The sequence below is a fragment of the Myotis daubentonii genome, chromosome 18 (genome assembly GCF_963259705.1).
Source record: "Myotis daubentonii chromosome 18, mMyoDau2.1, whole genome shotgun sequence".
In the NCBI taxonomy this organism is placed as follows: Eukaryota; Metazoa; Chordata; class Mammalia; order Chiroptera; family Vespertilionidae; genus Myotis; species Myotis daubentonii.
In genome coordinates this window covers 13,372,264-13,390,194 of record NC_081857.1, presented here as the reverse complement: position 1 = coordinate 13,390,194, position 17,931 = coordinate 13,372,264, and the positions used below count along the sequence as shown (strand labels likewise).

General features: G+C 48.7%; 1 protein-coding gene and 1 long non-coding RNA gene across 3 annotated transcripts; one reads left to right on the top strand and one right to left on the bottom strand.

The window, feature by feature from the left end:
• Positions 1-307: 307 nt before the first annotated feature.
• On the bottom strand, positions 308-1,334 carry G0S2 (G0/G1 switch 2). Its single transcript, XM_059675713.1, has 2 exons — positions 1,172-1,334; positions 308-1,026 (listed from the first exon to the last, which is right to left on the bottom strand). Exon 2 carries the CDS (start codon positions 999-1,001, stop codon positions 690-692), a length of 312 nt encoding a protein of 103 aa, XP_059531696.1. The 5' UTR covers positions 1,002-1,026; positions 1,172-1,334; the 3' UTR covers positions 308-689.
• A 1,456-nt stretch (positions 1,335-2,790) lies between these two features.
• Positions 2,791-16,625, top strand: LOC132220563 (uncharacterized). 2 transcript variants are annotated; one of them, XR_009449811.1, is made up of 4 exons: positions 2,791-4,757; positions 6,965-7,105; positions 13,701-13,827; positions 14,980-16,625. It is a non-coding gene; the product is annotated as an uncharacterized LOC132220563 (long non-coding RNA). The 2 variants fall into 2 exon arrangements; XR_009449810.1 differs by lacking the exon at positions 13,701-13,827 and having other exon boundaries at positions 4,496-4,757.
• The last annotated feature ends 1,306 nt before the right edge of the window (positions 16,626-17,931 follow it).

Sequence of the window (17,931 nt, the reverse complement as noted above, 5' to 3'; positions counted from 1 at the left end):
ACTTTCTATCCCAGAACTGATCAGTATCTCCCATTCATGTCCCCTAGCTCAGAAGCTGATCTTCTGATCTTAAAATGCCAAGTCTGGTGGGACTTAGGGAAGTTTCTCGCTTCCCACTGCCAACGTGAGACAAAACCAAATCCTCAACCGACTGAGAAGCATGGGATGTGAGTACCAGAGTTCTCAGCAGGGCAGGGAGGTTAGCCTGACCTGCAGGAAGCTGGGCTCTGCAGGGCTCACTCAGGGAGACCCCCTATCCTGCCCGCCCACCGAGGGAACCATGCCCCCCAGGAATCAGACACAGATATAGTACAAAATGCTTTCATTTTCAAAATGCAAAATAATGGTCATTGTAAAAATAATAACAATAACAATAATAATATAAAAAGCATCTCTCCTCCTTCTGCCACGGTGCAAAATGACAGGTGCACTCCGCTCAAAGACACGTGGCTTTGGACATGCCACCCCTCCGCAGTGCTGCACGGCAGCAAACCCACCCCAAACTCCTTTTGGTGAAATCTGTGAGCTTCAGTTCTAGCAGGCAGCGGCTTCTCCGAGGTCCACAGGGCTCAGGACTCCTGCGCTCCCCTGCTGGAATCAGCTTCCGTCTCCGTCTCCGCCTCTCTCTCTTTCTCGCTCGCTCTCTTTCTTTCTCCTCTCGCCCACCCTCTGCGGGGCGCCCACAGTTTCTAGGAGGCGTGCTGCCGGTTGGAGAGGGCCCGGCTGCAGAGGGTGGCTTCGTGCTGCTTGCCCTTCTCCGGCAGGGCCTGTGTCTGCAGGGCCTGGCGCTCCCGGGCGGCCCGCAGCTCGGCCACGGCGGCCTCCTCGTCCCGCAGGCGGCTGGCGGCCGTGAAGGGGCTGCACACAGTCTCCACCAGGACCAGCACCACGCCGAACAGGGCCAGCACGCCGCCCAGCACGTACACCTTCACCAGCCTCCGGCTGGGCTTCTGGGCGATCATCTCCTTGACCAGAGGAATCAGCTCCTGCACCGTCTCCATGCCGGCTCTCGGCGACAGAAGGGACCTGGGGAGGAGCGGAGCAGAAGGGGGGCCATTAGTCCCCCAGGGATGGCTCGCTCCGGTGGCCGCAGCACCCTCCCCCAGCCCCGCAGGGAGGACCCCCAGCCCCGCCGCGCCCAGCCCCGCCGCGCCCAGCCCAGCCGGCTCACCTGATCCGCACAGCGAGCTCCTAGGAGGCAGCGCGAGCTGGGCAGTGAGCGCGTCCGTCCGTCCGTCCGTCCGGCTCCGCGTTCTCCTCCTCTGTGGCCGCTGCGGCTCGTCCAGCTGGAGACTCCACAGCTGACACCCCGTCGGCGTCCCGCGGTCGCTTAAATCTTCCTCCTGGACCCGCCTCCAGGGCTCCCTGGGTTGGGGCCAGCGCCGGGGCGCGCGCTTGCCAAAGAGGCGGAGGAGGGGCGGGGAGAGCCGGAAGGGGGGCCGGGAGAGGGGGAGGAGCGGGGCAGGGAGGGGGTGGGGCGGCCACGAGCTGTGCACGCCGGGGCCGTGTGAACTGGGGCCTGGGAGGGGGAGACCGCGCCAGGGTGCAGGGGAGGGCAGACCTGCACGTGGGAGGTCCTGCTCCAGGTGCGTGCAAGGGTGAGAACCCGAGCCCCGAGGTAACTGCGTGCATTTGCCACCCGACTCTCTCTGGGCGGTGTGGGTGGGTGCACAGCGTCCCTGGTCCCGGGCAGCCTCCGAAGGACCCCTAAGGAGCACATCTGGGGTTCTACCTGAGAGGAAACAGCACTCGTTTTTATCCAGAAGGGTGTCATCTTCCCACAGTTGGGGGGATCGTAGAAGAGAAGGCAAGGGGGAGGGATGGGGTACAGAACAGAGCAGGTGTCCAGGCTCTGCCTAAGGCCTTGTGCGCGGATACCACCGTTTCTTTCTGGCCTGACTGGTTTTATTCACAGGTGCTTGCATTGTGAGGGTCACCTGAGAGATAACTTACTCATTGAGGGTGCCCTGTTAGCACAGGTGGGGTGTGTGTGTGTGTGTGTGTGTGTGTGTGTGTGTTTGAGTCTCTGTGCCTGCAGGTGTTTGCGTATGTATTTCTGTGTATCAGGGAACTGCCATTAAATCCAAATCGCCCCCTTTCCCCAATGAGAAGCGAAGTTGGGGGCTGGGGGGAGACGAAGATGGAAGAGGGGTTGTCTGTAAAAGTTAGCCTGCAGGTCTGGAATGTTAGCATTTCGTGCTGTCCTCAAAAGTTATTTCCCGCTTCCCTGGATCTGGGGGCACAACTACTGTGCCAGCTTAGCTCAACATAGTTTAGGGGAGAAGAATGAGAGTAGAGTTTGGTAAGAAGGTCAAGAATGGAGAGTACTCTTGGAAGTGTGAGGATGGTTGGACTGATTGTGACTAGGATTAAACATCATCCCGTGTGTGTGTGTGTGTGTGTGTGTGTGTGTGTGTTGGGGGGGGATGGAGGGGTAAGGGAGTAGGGGCACATAGGGGGGTTCTGATTTAGCTTTGTTCTCCATATGCCAGAGTCAGCAAGTGAGGAAAAGGAGAAACTGGTAGGCCAAAGGGCTTTAAACTAGGAAAGGGAGAGGGCAGGGGGAGGAAGGGGGAAATCGGAGTGGCCAGAAAATTGCAAAGGTCAGTGATGCAATCTTGCAACAGCCTGTCACAATCATTCAAGCTAAGCCCTGCAGGGAGGGTTAGGAGGAAGAGCTGTTTCAGGGATCAAAAATTTGAGTCTCTGAAAAATTTAACAGTAATCTTTCTTTGGTCGGGGGTGGGGGGGTGGGGGGGTGGGTGGGTGGGTGGGAATAAGGCAGTTTCCCAGACAATTTAGTTAAAAATGGTAACAATAACTACTTCTTGCCTGGGCTATTCATAGTTCAGGAGGTAGGATTGGTTTGTGCAGATTGGTCAAGGTTACCTAAATGGCTAATTTAACATTATACATTTTTGTCTGTACACAGTGTTCAAGGTGACAGTGGTCCTAATTGGGATTATTTCTGGGAAGATTGTATCCCCTGCTTATTATCCTTTTAAACTTGTCAGGCAGGAAAATTCTAGAACAAGGAGAGATTGATATTATTCTTGGCATTTTCTTTGAATCTCTAATAACTGGCAGAAATGATCTGTAGGCCTTCCCAAGATCTATGAGTGTCGCAAACATGGTGGCTTTTGGGAGAACATGTTGCGTGCATCTTAATATCAGGGCCTTTACCTGGTTTCTGCTCTGAAGGTGAGTCAGCCCAGCGATGAACCCAAAACTCCGAAATTAACATGTCAGTATTTCCGGTGTTTCTGTAAAGGACGCAAACCACATGTCCTTCAAGGTCAGCAGACTGTACTTTATCTGGGGTTCCCCTTTCTTGTGATTTCTGGTGGCAGGGCACATCGTCACCTCACATGAATTCTTTTCCTTTTTGATAATCTGACTTCAACCCCCAGACCTCACCAGCTTGCTGGCCAGGGCTGGGCAGAGAGGGCGGCACGTGCCATGCTTTGGGGTTGCCTGTGGAGTTGCTGTTCTGGTTTAGGTGTTAGCTGGGGCTGAGAGAGAGAGATGAAGGGAACAGAAGGCCGAGGAATCCACGGTCACCCCCTAGCTAGGAATTGCTGACACAGCTCCTCTGTCTGGGTGGGGAAAGAGAACCCAGCCTCTAGGGTGGGGGATTAGATATCTTCGTTTCCCAAGCCCATGCATTAAAGCACTGGTGTCACTTTAGAGGTGGAAAGTCTTGTGTTGCAACACACAGGTCAGTCACAGGTTATTGCTGTGACGGTCTGAGCAGCCTTGGTGACCAACGGTCCCTCTTTGCCCAGGACTGAGGGGTTTCCCCCAAGATGCATGACGTACAGTGCTGAAACTGGGGCTGTCCCGGGCTGTCAGGAACAGCTGGTCACCCTACCCTTGAGTCTACCCCAATATTTAATTCTTGACATTTCTAGGAAGACAAAGAAGGCTAGTTTAAAATTTGTTTTGCCTTTCCAAGTCCCTTTCTTCCAAACATTAAGGTACCCAGAGCCACCTGCAGAGAAATCAATAAAAAGGGGTGACGTGTAGTCCAAGGGGGAAGTAGGGAAGAGAGAGCTGTCCCTACAACTGCGCCTTGGAGACTGAAGGAGCAGGGGACAGAGGTCTTTTGGGTGGTTGGTTACGTATGAACCTTAATCATTAGTAGCATTATTTTGTTATCCCATCATCCCATCACCCAATGCCCTGCTTTATTCTTCTCAGCAGCCCTTAGTACTGACTTTTATATAGATATGATTATTGGTTTGCTTTCTGTGTGGTCTTCCACATCCTTTGGAAAATGAGCTTCATGAGGACCTGGACTTCATTTATTTCTTCTCTGGGTCTTCAGGGCCCAGTATATTTCTTGGTACAAAGTAGATGCTTAATAGGTAACTATGGGATTAATGAATGTCATCCCTACTGGCCTATGAAGCCTGGTGTGTGGTGAACCATGTTTTCTAAGCTTGCATGCAGTAAGGTTTTTAGCAGATGTTCAAAAAAGCATTCAGCCTTTTTTTGGGGTGGTGGTGGTGGGGGGGCGGTTTGCTGTTAGTCCTCTTTCAAATCCATCTCAAATACGACCACCAAATAAATCTTCCTAAATTACATTTTATTCTTCATTGCCTGTGTAAAGCCTGGGGTGATTTCTCACCAACATGATGAATTTCTGGTTTCTGCATGTTGAATTTCTTGGAATCCAGGACTTCTATGATCTGATCTTCTCTACTCATCTAACTTTCTCCCCTGCTCATCTCCAACAAGAACCCTTAGCTCCACAGGTGGGTTTGTCACAGCCAAAGAAGTAACTCGTTTGCATTGTTGCTGCCTCACCTTGGCTTATACTCTTCTTCCTCCCTGGAATGCTGTTCCCTTTCTATTCTGTCTTCCCTCCTTCAATTCATGTGCTCCAAGAAGCCACCACCACCTGTGCCAGCACACCCTGACCACTCCTTTCTGTGAACTGCAGCTGCCTTTGTGTCTTGTACTGCACAGGTTGGCACTTGCATTGTGGACTGTGCCATGCAGTTCTCCATTGTTTCTTGTGGGCTTGCCCTGAATCTGTGCAAGACCAGATATTTGTACACTTCATGGTGCTAGCATATAATAGGGGCCCAATCAATGCTAGTTTCACAGACCTGGAAGTCAGTACTGGGATAGAGACTGCAAAATGATCAGTGAAGACTCTCTTGGGAAGTTATTTTGGGCACATTGGCTTGTCCTTAGGGTTATAATTACCCAAGCCCTGGCAACTTGGCTTAGTTCCCTCCACTCTGGGTTCCTCACCTTTCACTTGCACTCCCAGCTTAGTGTCTGACGTGGCAGCGATTGGCTCACTCTCGGGCACCCCTCCAACCTGCTCCTGGGACACCAGGGCCTTGTTAAATCAACTCTGAAGAACAGACCCTTCAAAGACATTTTGCTTTTGTCCCTCATGACTTCTGGTCACGCAGAGCCACCAGCTGCCAGTGCATGCAGATGTGCTGGGAGCCGTGGGTAGCCATGGGCACCCTGCTGCCCACATACCACATCTGAATTGCAGCGCTATACTTTACAGATTGCAACCAGCACAAGGGACTTCCCCCAAGCTCCAGTATTAGCTGGACTTGAGAGTACAGGGATCTGGTGCCAAATAGACTTGGTTTCGTTTAAGTCTTGGCTCCTCTTGCCAGGGTCTGACCTTGGAAAAGTGACTTAACTTCTCTAGCCTCCATTTTCCTATCTGTAAAGTGAGAGTGATGGTAGCCCCCTATAAGGTGGTGAGGCTTGAGTGAGCTAGACCACTATAAAGGGCTTAGTGGTCTGGCACCAATGAAGCAATCAATATGTTATTGATTCAGTTATTATTCTTTTATTATTTGGTTGTCTTTACCTCCTGCTCTATGTCGGCAGTTCCCATGGTCCTTTAAGGTCCAAAAACCTTTGTTGAAGCTAGCTGTGTATTCAATACTGTGTTAAGTATAGTTATAAAAGCAGAGTACAAAATTGTCCTTGCCCCAGAGTAGCTGATATTCCAGTTGAGGACACAGACATTAGGTAAGTTGTTGCATTATACCAGGATAAGCACAATAATGGGAATATATACCAGGTACACAAAGAATAGAGTGAGAAATACATTGATTCAATTCAGGAAGGAGGTAATCAAAGAAGACCCAAGAGTGGATGATGACTGAGCAGCTTAGGGTATTAAAGGATGGATAGTGTTCACCAGGGAACGCTAGGGCAGAGTGGGGGCCAGGGTTGGGAGGTTGGAATGAGAAAGGACTGCATATGAAAATGGGAGGATGCAGGAGAAAGCTTTGCATGGTCCAGGAGAAGTGAGGCAAGATTGGTGTTAGAGCATAAAGGATGGGTTTCGGGAAATGGGGGAAACGAAGCAGTGGTAGGCAGGAGTCAGATATTGAACAATTACATGAATGATCAACTGCATATGCCATACCTAGCAACCGCTGACCACTCCCTTTGCCTAGGAACACCTTCTCCTTGGCTTCCAGGATAGCATAGTCTCCTAGTTTCCCTCCTGCCCTATTCTGGACACTCAGTTCTTTTTCTCACTTTTGCTTTTTATACAACTTATAAATGTCAGCATTTCTCAGGACTCAGTGATGGGGCCTCTTTTCTTACTCTACACACTCCTTTAGATGATTTAGTTTTCTCCCAAGGCTCCCATTACTGCCTCAATGCAGATGACATACTACAAACCTGAGCTCTAGCCCTGTGTCCCCTGTCTGTGCTGCGTCTCCACTTGGTTATCTTGCAGGTATCAAGCTTACCTTGTCTAAAGCCAAATTCAACATTTCTACCCCGTAAACTTGCACCGCCATCTTTTTTTATTTTAGGCTTCATTGTCTGCCTAGTAGCTCAGGCCCTAAGCCTGGGAGTCATCCTTTATTCTTCTCCCTTTCTGTCACTGTTCACGTAAACAATCACCAAGACTTGTCATTCTGCCTCTTAAGTATCTCTCTCTTTTATTTCCTTTTTATGCCAGTAAGGAAGTGAATTATTCTGCAATGACATCAGCTTGAAGGAAGACCCCAAGATCCAGATGAGGATGCAACCCACCAGACAGCTTGATTTATTAGCTTCATGAGACCCCGTGGCGCTGTGCCAGACGTCTGACTACAGAAGTGTGAGTTAATGAGTGCATTTTGTTCTATTGTTTGTAGTAATTTGCTACGTAGTGATTGAGAACTAACATAAGCTGCATGCTAGGAGCTCCTGCTGGGTTGACAGGAAAAAACCCATTTGAACTTGACAAAGCTCTTGCTGGTTTGGCTCAGTAGATAGAGCGTCAGCCTGTGGACCAAAGGGTCCTGGGTTCGATTCCAGTCAAGGGCATGTACCTTGGTTGCAGGCTCCTCCCTGGCCAGGCCCTGGTTAGGGCTTGTGCAGGAGGCAATTAATCAGTATATTTCTCTCACATCGACGTTTCTCTCTGACTTTCCCTCTCTCTTCCACTCTCGCTACAAATCAATGGGAAAATATCCTTGGATGAGGATTAACAAAACAACAACAAACTTGACAAAGACTAGGAAGACTAACCAGGATGGGAAGAACCTGCCTTAGATTCTGTGGTCCATTGTCACCTTGAACTCTCTTGACCTTCTCGGTTTCTTTTGTTTTTACCCAGAAAGACTTAACCATGGTTGGAGTCAGTCAGCTATCTGTTCTATATCAATCTATACCCAAGTAGTTTATTATTGCTGGAGTAAATTACCCATTCAGGCTGACTGTATTTTCTGTGAATTTAAGACCACAAATCTCAAATGGGCAATCTGCTATCATTTATTGTGTTACCCAAGTCACTTATCTTTATTACTCTCTGAAAAGACAGCTCATGACCTGGTGAAATAGAAAGAATCAGACAGGAGCTACTTAATTTTCCAACCACCAAATCTATCTGCTCTCCTTTCTGTCACATTACCGGGGAGGAAGCATTCCTGATTATTTCTATAAAGCACTGCTCCTCCATCTAATCCAGGCTCATCTAATTAAGGTTTTGTGAGTCCATGAATAACTCAGGTTGCTTTAGGCTACAAGTAAGAAAATCTAATTCAAAATGATTAAATAATAAGAAAAATATATGATTTCACTTAAGCAGGGATTTCAGAATCAATTAATTCGGTAGTGAAACGTTATCAAGAACCCGGGTTCTTTCCATCTTTGCAATCTTATATCCCCAGCATGGAGACTTATTATAGTCTTCACATTCTGATTCCAAGATAGTTGCCACAGTGCCAGGCATTTCATTCAATATGACAACATCCAGTGAAAGGAGAGAGGATGTTCTTTCTCTTTTATTGCCAAAGAAAGCTTGCCTAGAATCCTTCCAGAGACTTCCTTTCATGGCCAGAACTGGGATGAATGCCCATCCCTAAGACTACTTGAAGGAAAGGATTACCATCTTGAGCTTAGACCAGTAGTCTCAGAGGTTGTCCTTGGGAACAGCGGCAGCAACATCATCTGAGAACTTGGGAGAAATGCAGACTTTGGGTATGGATTTTGGGTAGGGAGTGAACGTCCTGCCATATCTCTCCCCTTTCCTAAATAATTATTATCTCTTTTCATCATAATATTCTGTTAGCATACAAACATACTCTAATATATATATTTTTAAAATATATTTTTACTGATTTCAGAAAAGGAGAGGGGGAGAGAGATAGAAACATCAATGATGAGAGAGAATCATTGATCAGCTGACTCCTGCACACCCCCTACTGGGGATTGAGCCTGCAACTTGGGCATGTGCACTTGACCGGAATTGAGTCCAGGACCCTTCAGTCCTCAGGCCGACACTCTATCCACTGGGCCAAAACAGGGAGGGCATACTCTAATATCTGAAAAGTCTAGTCCATGAAAAAAAAAGTCTAGTCCACGACCCCAAATCACTATCTAGCTGTTGCATGGTTTTTTGCTCTTCTTCATAACTAAAACTATTTATTATCAGTTGTCTACAATCCCTGTAACAGTTTCTTCATCAACCATTCACTCTTTTACCCATTGCCATATGGTTTCCATTCCCACCACCCCACCAAAATCTAATAGGCTGCAGGCTGTTTATTGATTGAAGTGATTTTTCGCATCCAACAGATATAACCATTTCTTCCTTTTTATTTTTGCTTATTGCTTTAGGGACACTGCACTCTACTATTTTTCATATTAGTTTCTTCTCTCTAGGTCTCCTTTGTTACATCTTACCCTCTTTCAGTCAGTGGTTCTCAACCTTGAATGCACATTAGAATCATTGGGGAGCTTTTGAAATTTCTGAAAACCAGGTAATACTAAGAGCAATGAAATCAGAAATCCCTCTAAGCAGGATGCAGACATCAGTAATATTTATTTTATTTTTATTATTATTTTTTAAAATAATGTTTCCATTGATTTTTAGAGAGAGTAGCAGAGAGAGGGAAAGACAGAGAGAAATAATGATGTGAGAGAAACACATCGATTGGTTGCCTTCTGCACGAGCCCTGACCAGGGCCCGGGCCGGGGAGGGGCCTGCAACCGAGGCATGTGCCCTTGACCAGAATCGAAGCTGGAACCCTTCGATCTGCAGGCTGACGCTCTATACACGGAGCCAAATTGGCTAGGGCAATATTTAAAAGTCTAAAGGTGATTCCAATGTGCAGCCACGTTTGAGAATCACTACTCTTAATGTTGGGGCACCCCGGGTCTACCATGATCCCCGCCCCCCCTCTGACTACATTATTTCCCTAGGTCAGTGGTTCTCAGCCCTGCTCCACTTCAGTCATCCTGGGAGCTTTTATAAATGACTGTTTTATAAACTCATTTTGGGAGTTCCCCAAGATGAACTGACTCTGAATCCCTGGGGTGATTCTAATGTGTAGCCAGAACGGTGAACCACTTCCTAGATGATTTCCTGCAGTCCCATGGTGTGAGGCTCAGTGCTGTCCTATAGAAACCTCAGCAATGATGAAAATGTTATATATCTGCATTGTCCAATATGGGAGCCACTAGCTACCTGTGGCTATTGAACACTTGAAATATGGCTTACGTGACTGATAAACTGAATTGATAATTTAATTAATTTTAATAAATCTAAATTTAAATTAAATCACCCTATAAGTGTGGCTGGTGGCTACCATATTAGACAGCTCTATACGATAATGACTCTGAAGTTTGTTTCTTTCTCATGAGCTTCAGGCTTACATATTAAGCTGTTTAATAGGTAGCTCTTCTTAGATAGTTAATGGGTGTCTTTAACTTAATACACACAAAAAGAAATTTTTAAATATTTTTCCTTTACAACAATTCTTGTTCCTTTCTTAGTCTTATCCCTCTTGGTAAATGGCATCACTTTCCATCCAATTCCGAAAGTCCTAAACATGGAAACCATCTTTTATTCCATTAAAAAATATTCTCACCCGAGGACATGCTTCGAGAGAGGAAGGGAGAGAAAGAGAAACATTGATCGGTTGCTTTCTATACATTCCCCAACTGGTATTTGCCCTGACCGGGAATCTAACCAGCAACCTTGTGGTGCCAGGACAATGCTCAACCAGCTGAGCTACTCCGGCCGGGTTTATTCCCTTTTTTTCTTCACCTTTCTCATCCAATTTTTCAGAAAGTCCTGTTTGTTCTACTTCCAAATATATAATTTGACTTTATCCACTTCTCTCCATTTTCACTGCATCCAACCTGGGCCAAGCTGCCATCATTGCTCACATAGAATGGTCAAAGCTAAAAGCCATTGCATCCCTAATGCTTTCTAATGTATGTATTAATTTCTTAATCTTATGAACAACTCTACCCAGTGGGTAAATTATTATTCCTGGTTTTCAGATGGGAAAACTGAGGAATAGAAAGCTTAAGTAATGTGTCTCAGATCACACCACTAGTCACTGGTTGTGTGATCTGTTAGTTTTCCCTTGCCCTAAGGATCCATACTAATAAATCAATATCTATTTATTGAGCACTTACTATGTGTAAGCACTGGGTTATGCACTTCATTAGGGGATAAAAAGAGTGAGCAAGAGTTGTCCTTATTGTCAAAGAGTTTGCAATCCAGGTTTGGGGACAAATCACAAATTAACTAAAAGTTGCAAAACTTTTTTGTCATGTTGAGACAGAAGGGATTCACACAGCAGAACAGAACTGATTGCTAATTGAATGGTGTAGGTAAGTTCTGCTGCTGGTGTTTGGGAAGAATTGACAGAGAATAGCAGAGTAGCATCACTGGCCCAGGAACCTGAAGCAAGTCTTGGAGTTAGGACTTAGGCAAGGACACCGAGGTGGAGAGGGCAGCGCAGACAGAGCCAGATGACTCAATCCCAAGTGTGGTCAAGGGAACAGCATAGCTGGATCAGAGCACTTGAGTGAAGGAGGCTATGTGTTAGGGCCAGAAACACAGCTTCCCTCAGCAGGGCCCTGGGTGCCTGGCTGTGGACTCTGGACTTTAATCATCTGGAGATAATGGAGTGTGTGCAGGTCAAAGTGCATTCTTTTTTTAAAAATATATATATATTTTTGATTTTTTACAGAGAGGAAGGGAGAGGGATAGAGAGTTAGAAACATCGATGAGAGAGAAACATCGATCAGCTGCCTCCTGCACACCCCCTACTGGGGATGTGCCCACAACCAAGGTACATGCCCTTGACCGGAATCGAACCTGGGACCCTTCAGTCCGCAGGCTGACGCTCTATCCACAGAGCCAAACTGGTTAGGGCTCAAAGTGCATTCTGAATGCAACTTAGCTAATGGAGCAGCAGGCCAAAGCTAACAAGACAATACGTCACATGTACAAGTGCAAGGGATTTGAGTGTTTCTACATGTGTGCCTGTGTGTAAGTGTGCATGTGCATATCCACTTTAAGAATAGCTCCAAGTTAAGAAGGGGCAACCCGTTTTAGCAGTATTTGACTCGAAAAAGACAGAGGTGTTAATGCATCTATAAGCTCAGGATGGGTCTGTGGTGTGCTCTGGCTGGGAAAAGCCTCCTGTCATCAGTTCACAGCAGCAGGAATAGAGTCTCCAGAACAAAAGTCCTCTTGGCTACTATTTTCTTTCCTCAAGTCCACAAAAAGGACTGCTTTAGCCTGGCTGGTGTGGCTCAGTGGTTGAGCTTAGATCTATGAATCAGGAGGTTACGGTTTGACTCCTAGCCAGGGCATATACCCAGGGTAGTCGGCTTAATCTCCAGTAGGGGGCATGCAGGAGGCAGCTGAACAACGATTCTCTCTCATCATTGATGTTTCTATCTCTCTCTCCCTTCCTCTCTGAAATCAATAACAACATATTAATAACTAGGGGCCCGGTGCACGAAATTCGTGCACTGGGTGTGTGTGTGTGTGTGTGTGTGGGGGGGGGGAGTGTCCCTCAGCTCAGCCTGCCCCCTCTCACATACTGGGAGCCCTCAGGCGTTGACCCCTGTCACCCTCCAATCACAGGATCGGCCCCTTGCCCAGGCCTGACGCCTCTGGCCTAGGCGACCGGCCCGGGCAGCGGGGACCCGCAGCTGCAGCGGCCCCACAATCGTGGGCTTCGCTTTAGGCCCAGGCAAGGGACCCCTAGCTCCTGGGACTGCCAGCTTCGACCGTGCCCAGCTCCCATCGCTGGCTCCACCCCTACTTCCTGCTATCACTGGCCAGGGCGGAAAAGGCACCTGATTCTCTGATCATGGCTGGGGGGCAGGGCAAAGGTGGCCCCAGGGCCGCCTTTGCCCTGCCCCCCAGCTCTTAGCTCCCCCCTGGGTTTCCAATCACTGTCAGTGGCAGGGGGCTTCTTCCTGCTTTCCCTTTCGCCTCCCTGCATTGTGCCTACATATGCAAATTAACCGCCATCTTGTTGGCAGTTAACTGCCAATCTTAGTTGGCAGTTAATTTGCATATAGCCAATGAAAAGGGTAGCTCGTACGCCAATTACCATTTTTCTCTTTTATTAGTGTTGATAAAAAAAGAGGACTGCTTTACTAAGATGGCTAACATTCTTGCCTATGGGAGAGTTCTATTCTCATGTGCTGTTTCCACCCAGGTTTTTCTTGGACTCAGAGCCAGCTTCACTTTCTCAGATCATTATGCATCTTCACGCAGAGCTTACTGAGCCATTTGGGGTAACACTTTTAAAACTCGTCTGGGAGAAAAAAGTATTAGTGATCAACCAAGTGACCGAGCATTCGTCTGGGACTGAAGGGTGTCCTGGGACATGGAACTTTCAGAGCTTCAACGAGGAGAGTCCTGGCAAACTAGAATGGTTGCTCACCCTGCAACAAACCGGAATTGTCTCCTTGAAGATTTGCCCTGACCCCAAGTGGTTTTTCCCTTAGAAACTGGAGTGGCATGTACATCTCATAGATATTTACCCTCCAGGTGCAACTTGCAGAGATCTCATTGTCTCTGTTTCCAAAGTTTTCCTGAAGGGCAAACTTGTGATGTTTCAGGTTTTGCAAACTAAACCCTTCAAGGTGGCCCCAGGAAAAGAAAGCGCCTTCTCTCTGTAGCCCTCACATTTGCTGGACAATGGCCCCAAGTTAAGTAACAAACCTGCAGTCAAAGAAGAGCTTTGACTCTTATCTTAAGCAGGTGTGGACTGCTGAAGCCATAAAACCATGTCCCTCTTATGCTTGAAGCCAGCTCGCTGCTCTGTCCTCTGTTTGTAAACAGCCCCTACCCCCACCTTCTGTCCTTCCCTGTTCGGAAAGGCCAGAAGCATGGCCTTTCTTGGGGAGCTCAGTCTTCCCCTCGAGTTCCGTTTTTCCTTCTGGTCCAGCTCATGGGTCCTGGGAGTCTGCAGTCCTTATGGGACAGAGTGGAATGCAGAAAGCACAGATTCTCAGGTTGGGACCTGGGGCCTCCTGAGAAGAGTTGGAGAGGAGCAGCCCAGCCACTACTGCCCCGTGAGTGAGCTATAAAACATCTGTGATACTTGCTCTTTGTTAGAACAACTGTAAAGGCTGCTGGTCATGGCCCCAAACACCTTTGTGTGGCACACACACGTGGGGACAGTTGCCCATTATAGAGCAGCACTTGGCCAGGCACTTTGCTGAGAGGTTTACATGAGTTGTTTCTTTACAAGGACCCATGAGGTCGATTGTTAACTGTTCCCAGTAGAGGCAACTTGCTTTGCTCCTCCACGGTCAGACGGTCAGAGCTGGTGAGTGCAAAACCAGACTTGACGCTTCACCTCTCTCACGGTAAAGTCCAGGCTTTTACCTGCTGTCCTAAACCACCAGTCCCTGAGAACAGCATCCTAGAGCTGGAGGGGGCTTTAAGGCAGCTTGGCAAACATTGAATGTCCTGCCCCTCTGCAGGCCAATTCAATCCCTGGGTGGGGCCTGGCCTGCAGATATGATCTTACAGGTTCTCTAAGTAATTCTAAGGGGTGGCCTGGGTTGAGAACCAGGAAAATCCAACACCTTTATTTATGAATCATGAGACTGAGGCCTGGAGAGGGACTTGCCTAAGTTCATGCTTCTATGGAGCAGCAGAGTTGAAGCTAGGTCTCGGATTTTAAGAGAGGTTCAAGTTCAAGCACAGACCCCATGTGACCATAGGCATTGCAGGGACATGCTGATGAAAGGTCACAATGTTGGACTTAGATCTGGAGAACCTAATTCCTAGAGGGCACAGGCTAGACAGCAGAGGTGGTTGGGGGTGGAGGAGGGGGTGTGGTCATGAGCTGGCCTGTCTGCCAGAGGAAGGTAGGGCAGTGGGTAGGGCAGTGACTGTGGTAGAAATGCCAAAATACTCCTCCCTCTTCTCTGGGAAGCCAGCCAGCCATGCGCCAGCATTTGACTCCTGTTGCAGGCTGCCCCGGGCTATAACCCTTGGGAGGGAGGGGGTAGGACATTTTGGGGGTGTACCCTGGGAGTTAGAACAGAAGAAGATGACCCCCCGTCCCCGGTGACTCAAGGGCCTGACCTCAGGGGCAGGGATCTCCCTTCCTGAGGTGAGGAGGAAGTTGTGTTATCCGTCATCACACCCTTTGTGGTCATCACGCTCACCGCGATGTTTTCCTGGTCACCTTCTTGTCTTCTCACTCCTTCTAGGGTGTTGTTGTCCTCACTCACAGTGGCTTCCTGTTGGTATGAGCGGCAAACCCGAATGGTATGTACCAGAGTCTCGGGGATGAGGGATCTGGGGGCCAGCACCTTCTCCATCTGAGCCCACACAAGAGGGGCCGTCAGTATGGAAAACAAATAAAATGTGGTATCTGTTCTAGATGTTTCTGCAGTGTCTCCCAGGAGACCTCAGTCAACATCAGTGCTCCAAGAGAGGGATCAAGGTCTCAAAGAGACATATTTAGATTGTCTTGGTTAGGTTTGGGAAACAGGAAGTTCAGAGTCTGGACTCTGGTCAAGGATTCCCAAGGGTGGAGTCAGGTAATTACAGGTGTAATTATAGGTAAGGGTCTGGGACCACTTACTAGCTGGGACCAAGCTATTGAAAATGTGCCTCATTTTCTCCATCTGTAAAGGGAAGAGAATTGAGTGTCTACCTCCAAAGAAATGTAGTGGGTGTTAACTGAGTTAATAGATATAATGCCTGGCTTGCTGTGAGCACCCGGTTAAATGTTAGCTGTTGTTAATTTAGGCTGACTGCCTGATTTCTCCTGGACCTCAGGCCTAGGCCAATGTGCGCCGTTGTCCGTTGGGCAGACATTCAGGTTGGGGAGGTGAGAGTGGGGGTAGAGAGAAGGGTCTGGAATAGAGTCACTGCATGACAGGCAGCCCAGGCTCTTCCTGAGCTTGCTGCTGGCTTCTGTCCGAGGCCGGTGCCTATCTGCTCAGTAACACAGCAGATCCACTCTCTCTGGTTCCTGGGGAGGCACACAGAAGAATGACTGATTGTCTGGGCACTTGAGCGGTTGTGCTGGAGTGAGGGCCACGCCAGCTTGAGTCACGTGGCGAATCCAGCACCACTCCTGGAGCCCACCCTGTCCCACAGACAAGGACTCAGCCATGACTCACTGTATGCAGGTGAGGCCTGAGCCTTAGTCACTGGCGCCCCTTCCTCCAACACCTGAGCATCAGCATGCACAGCCTTGACCAGGCTCTCTTATCCTTCCTAACCTCTTTTCTCCTTTTCCTCCTCCTCTCCTCCTTTCCTCACCCTTATCCTTTGACATCTCATTGATCAGATCTTGACTGATCTCGTTAGCAACTTGGACAGATGGAAAACGGAGACAGTAGCTTCCACTGCCACTCCGTTCCCTGTCAGAGACACTGCCAGGAACGCTGATGAGCAGGCCGAGGAGGAGCCTGCCTACATTAGCATGGGGGCAGTTCTGTCATCTGAGGGAAGCTGCCTCAAAAGAGGGCCCCCAACCCCCGCAGCTGACTGATGTATGAATTACCACTATTAGCTGTTCATTCTAGTGACCAAAAGCCCAGACTGTGCCCTCTGAGAGGTAACTACACTGACAAGGGCATGGAGACTCATTAACAACATCAATGATTTACTCTTCATTGTGAATACATTCATTCTACATCTATCAAACACCTAATATATGCCAGGAATTATTTCTAGGCAGTTGAATAATAGTAGTGAACAAAATGGACAAAAATCTCTGCCTTCTTGGACACCACATTCTGGTGAGGGAGACAGAAAATAAGCATGATAGGTAGGTAAGTTATAGAGTTAGTTAGAAGGAAGTAAGTGTTGAAAATAAAACCCCACAAAACCCCACCCCCAAATCCCAACCTACCAATAATGTAGGGTAGGTGGGCTTGGGAGTATTGGGGTGGGGGACAGGGATGGGGCAGGGAGCTTGGCTGTCATTTTATTTTATTATTTTCAACAACAGTTGACATTTAATATTATATGAGTTTCAGGTGAACAGGTGGTTAGACATTTATATGCCTTACAAAGTGATCCCCCCGATTAGTCTGAGTGGTCATTTTAAAAAGGGTCATCAGAGTCGGCCTCCTTGAGGAGTTACTATTTGAACAAAGAGTTAAAAGAGGTGGGAGGGTTAGCTTTGCAGACATGGGAGGAAGAGTGGTCCAGATGGAGAAAGCAGCTGGGGCAACACCCTCAGACGAAGCAGCCAGCAGGCAGGTCATTCAGAAACACAGCAAGGAGGCCATGTGGCTGGAATGGAAGGAGAAAGGGAGAGAGCAGCAGTCATGTAGAAGAGTGATGCGGGGAGGGGGTCGTATCATGTGGGGTCTCTTTAAGGGCTTTGGTTTTAACCTTGATTGCAATGGGGAGCTGGTACAGGGCTCTGAGCAGGGGAGGCCATGACCTGGTATGTTAGGGCTGGACTGCAGACAGGTTAAGAGGCCACTGGAGAAGTCTGGGGAGAGAGGCTCAGCTGGGAGGGTAGCCGTGGTCCCAGTTGCCTTTGGAAGAGGACCCAGCAGAATTGCCTGATGGGTTGCTGTGGGGGCGAGGGAGTCAGGAGCCAAGGATGACTTGGCAGCCACTTTCCTGAGGGGTAAGTTCACATGAGCCAAGGCTCGGTGGGCTCTGAGTGCTGAGGGCTCCAGTGCAGCACAGTGAGAGGCAAGGAGAGAGGGGAGAGGAGGCTGCAGTGTTGGAGCCACGCCCCTGCCTCCCCTGTAGCCCTGGCTGGGTCCCAGCCCAGCCTCTGGCTCTGTATTACGCTTCTTGTGTCTGAACAAATTGGGTTCTGAAGTTCAAAGCCTGGGGCCCTGCAGGCCTGGGGGCACTAGATCTACGGGAGGAGGGCTCAGTGTCCCTAAGGAGTGAGGCTGCCTGGGCTGCTCTTGGCTACTGCAGAAATAACGTCCTGTTCCCTGTTCCGGACTTGGCAGGAGCGCGTGGGAGGCCCAAGCAGAACAATTGCCATTTCCCTCCTGCAAAGCCGAACCACTCCCTGGACTTGCCCCAGCCTGTGATGTCTGAGCCACTCAAGGCTTGTTTACCTGGCTCCTGCCTCAGAACAGGGGAGTCGGAGAGGATTGAAAGGTGAGGCCCACCACCCGCTCGGCCCACCTCGGCTGAGCATCTGGGATTGCCACACGGCTCTTCTGCTG

What these genes read in the sequence shown, in the direction of transcription:
- G0S2 (XM_059675713.1), bottom strand. Translation starts at nt 1,001, where the DNA reads ATGGAGACGGTGCAGGAGCTGATTCCTCTGGTCAAGGAGATGATCGCC.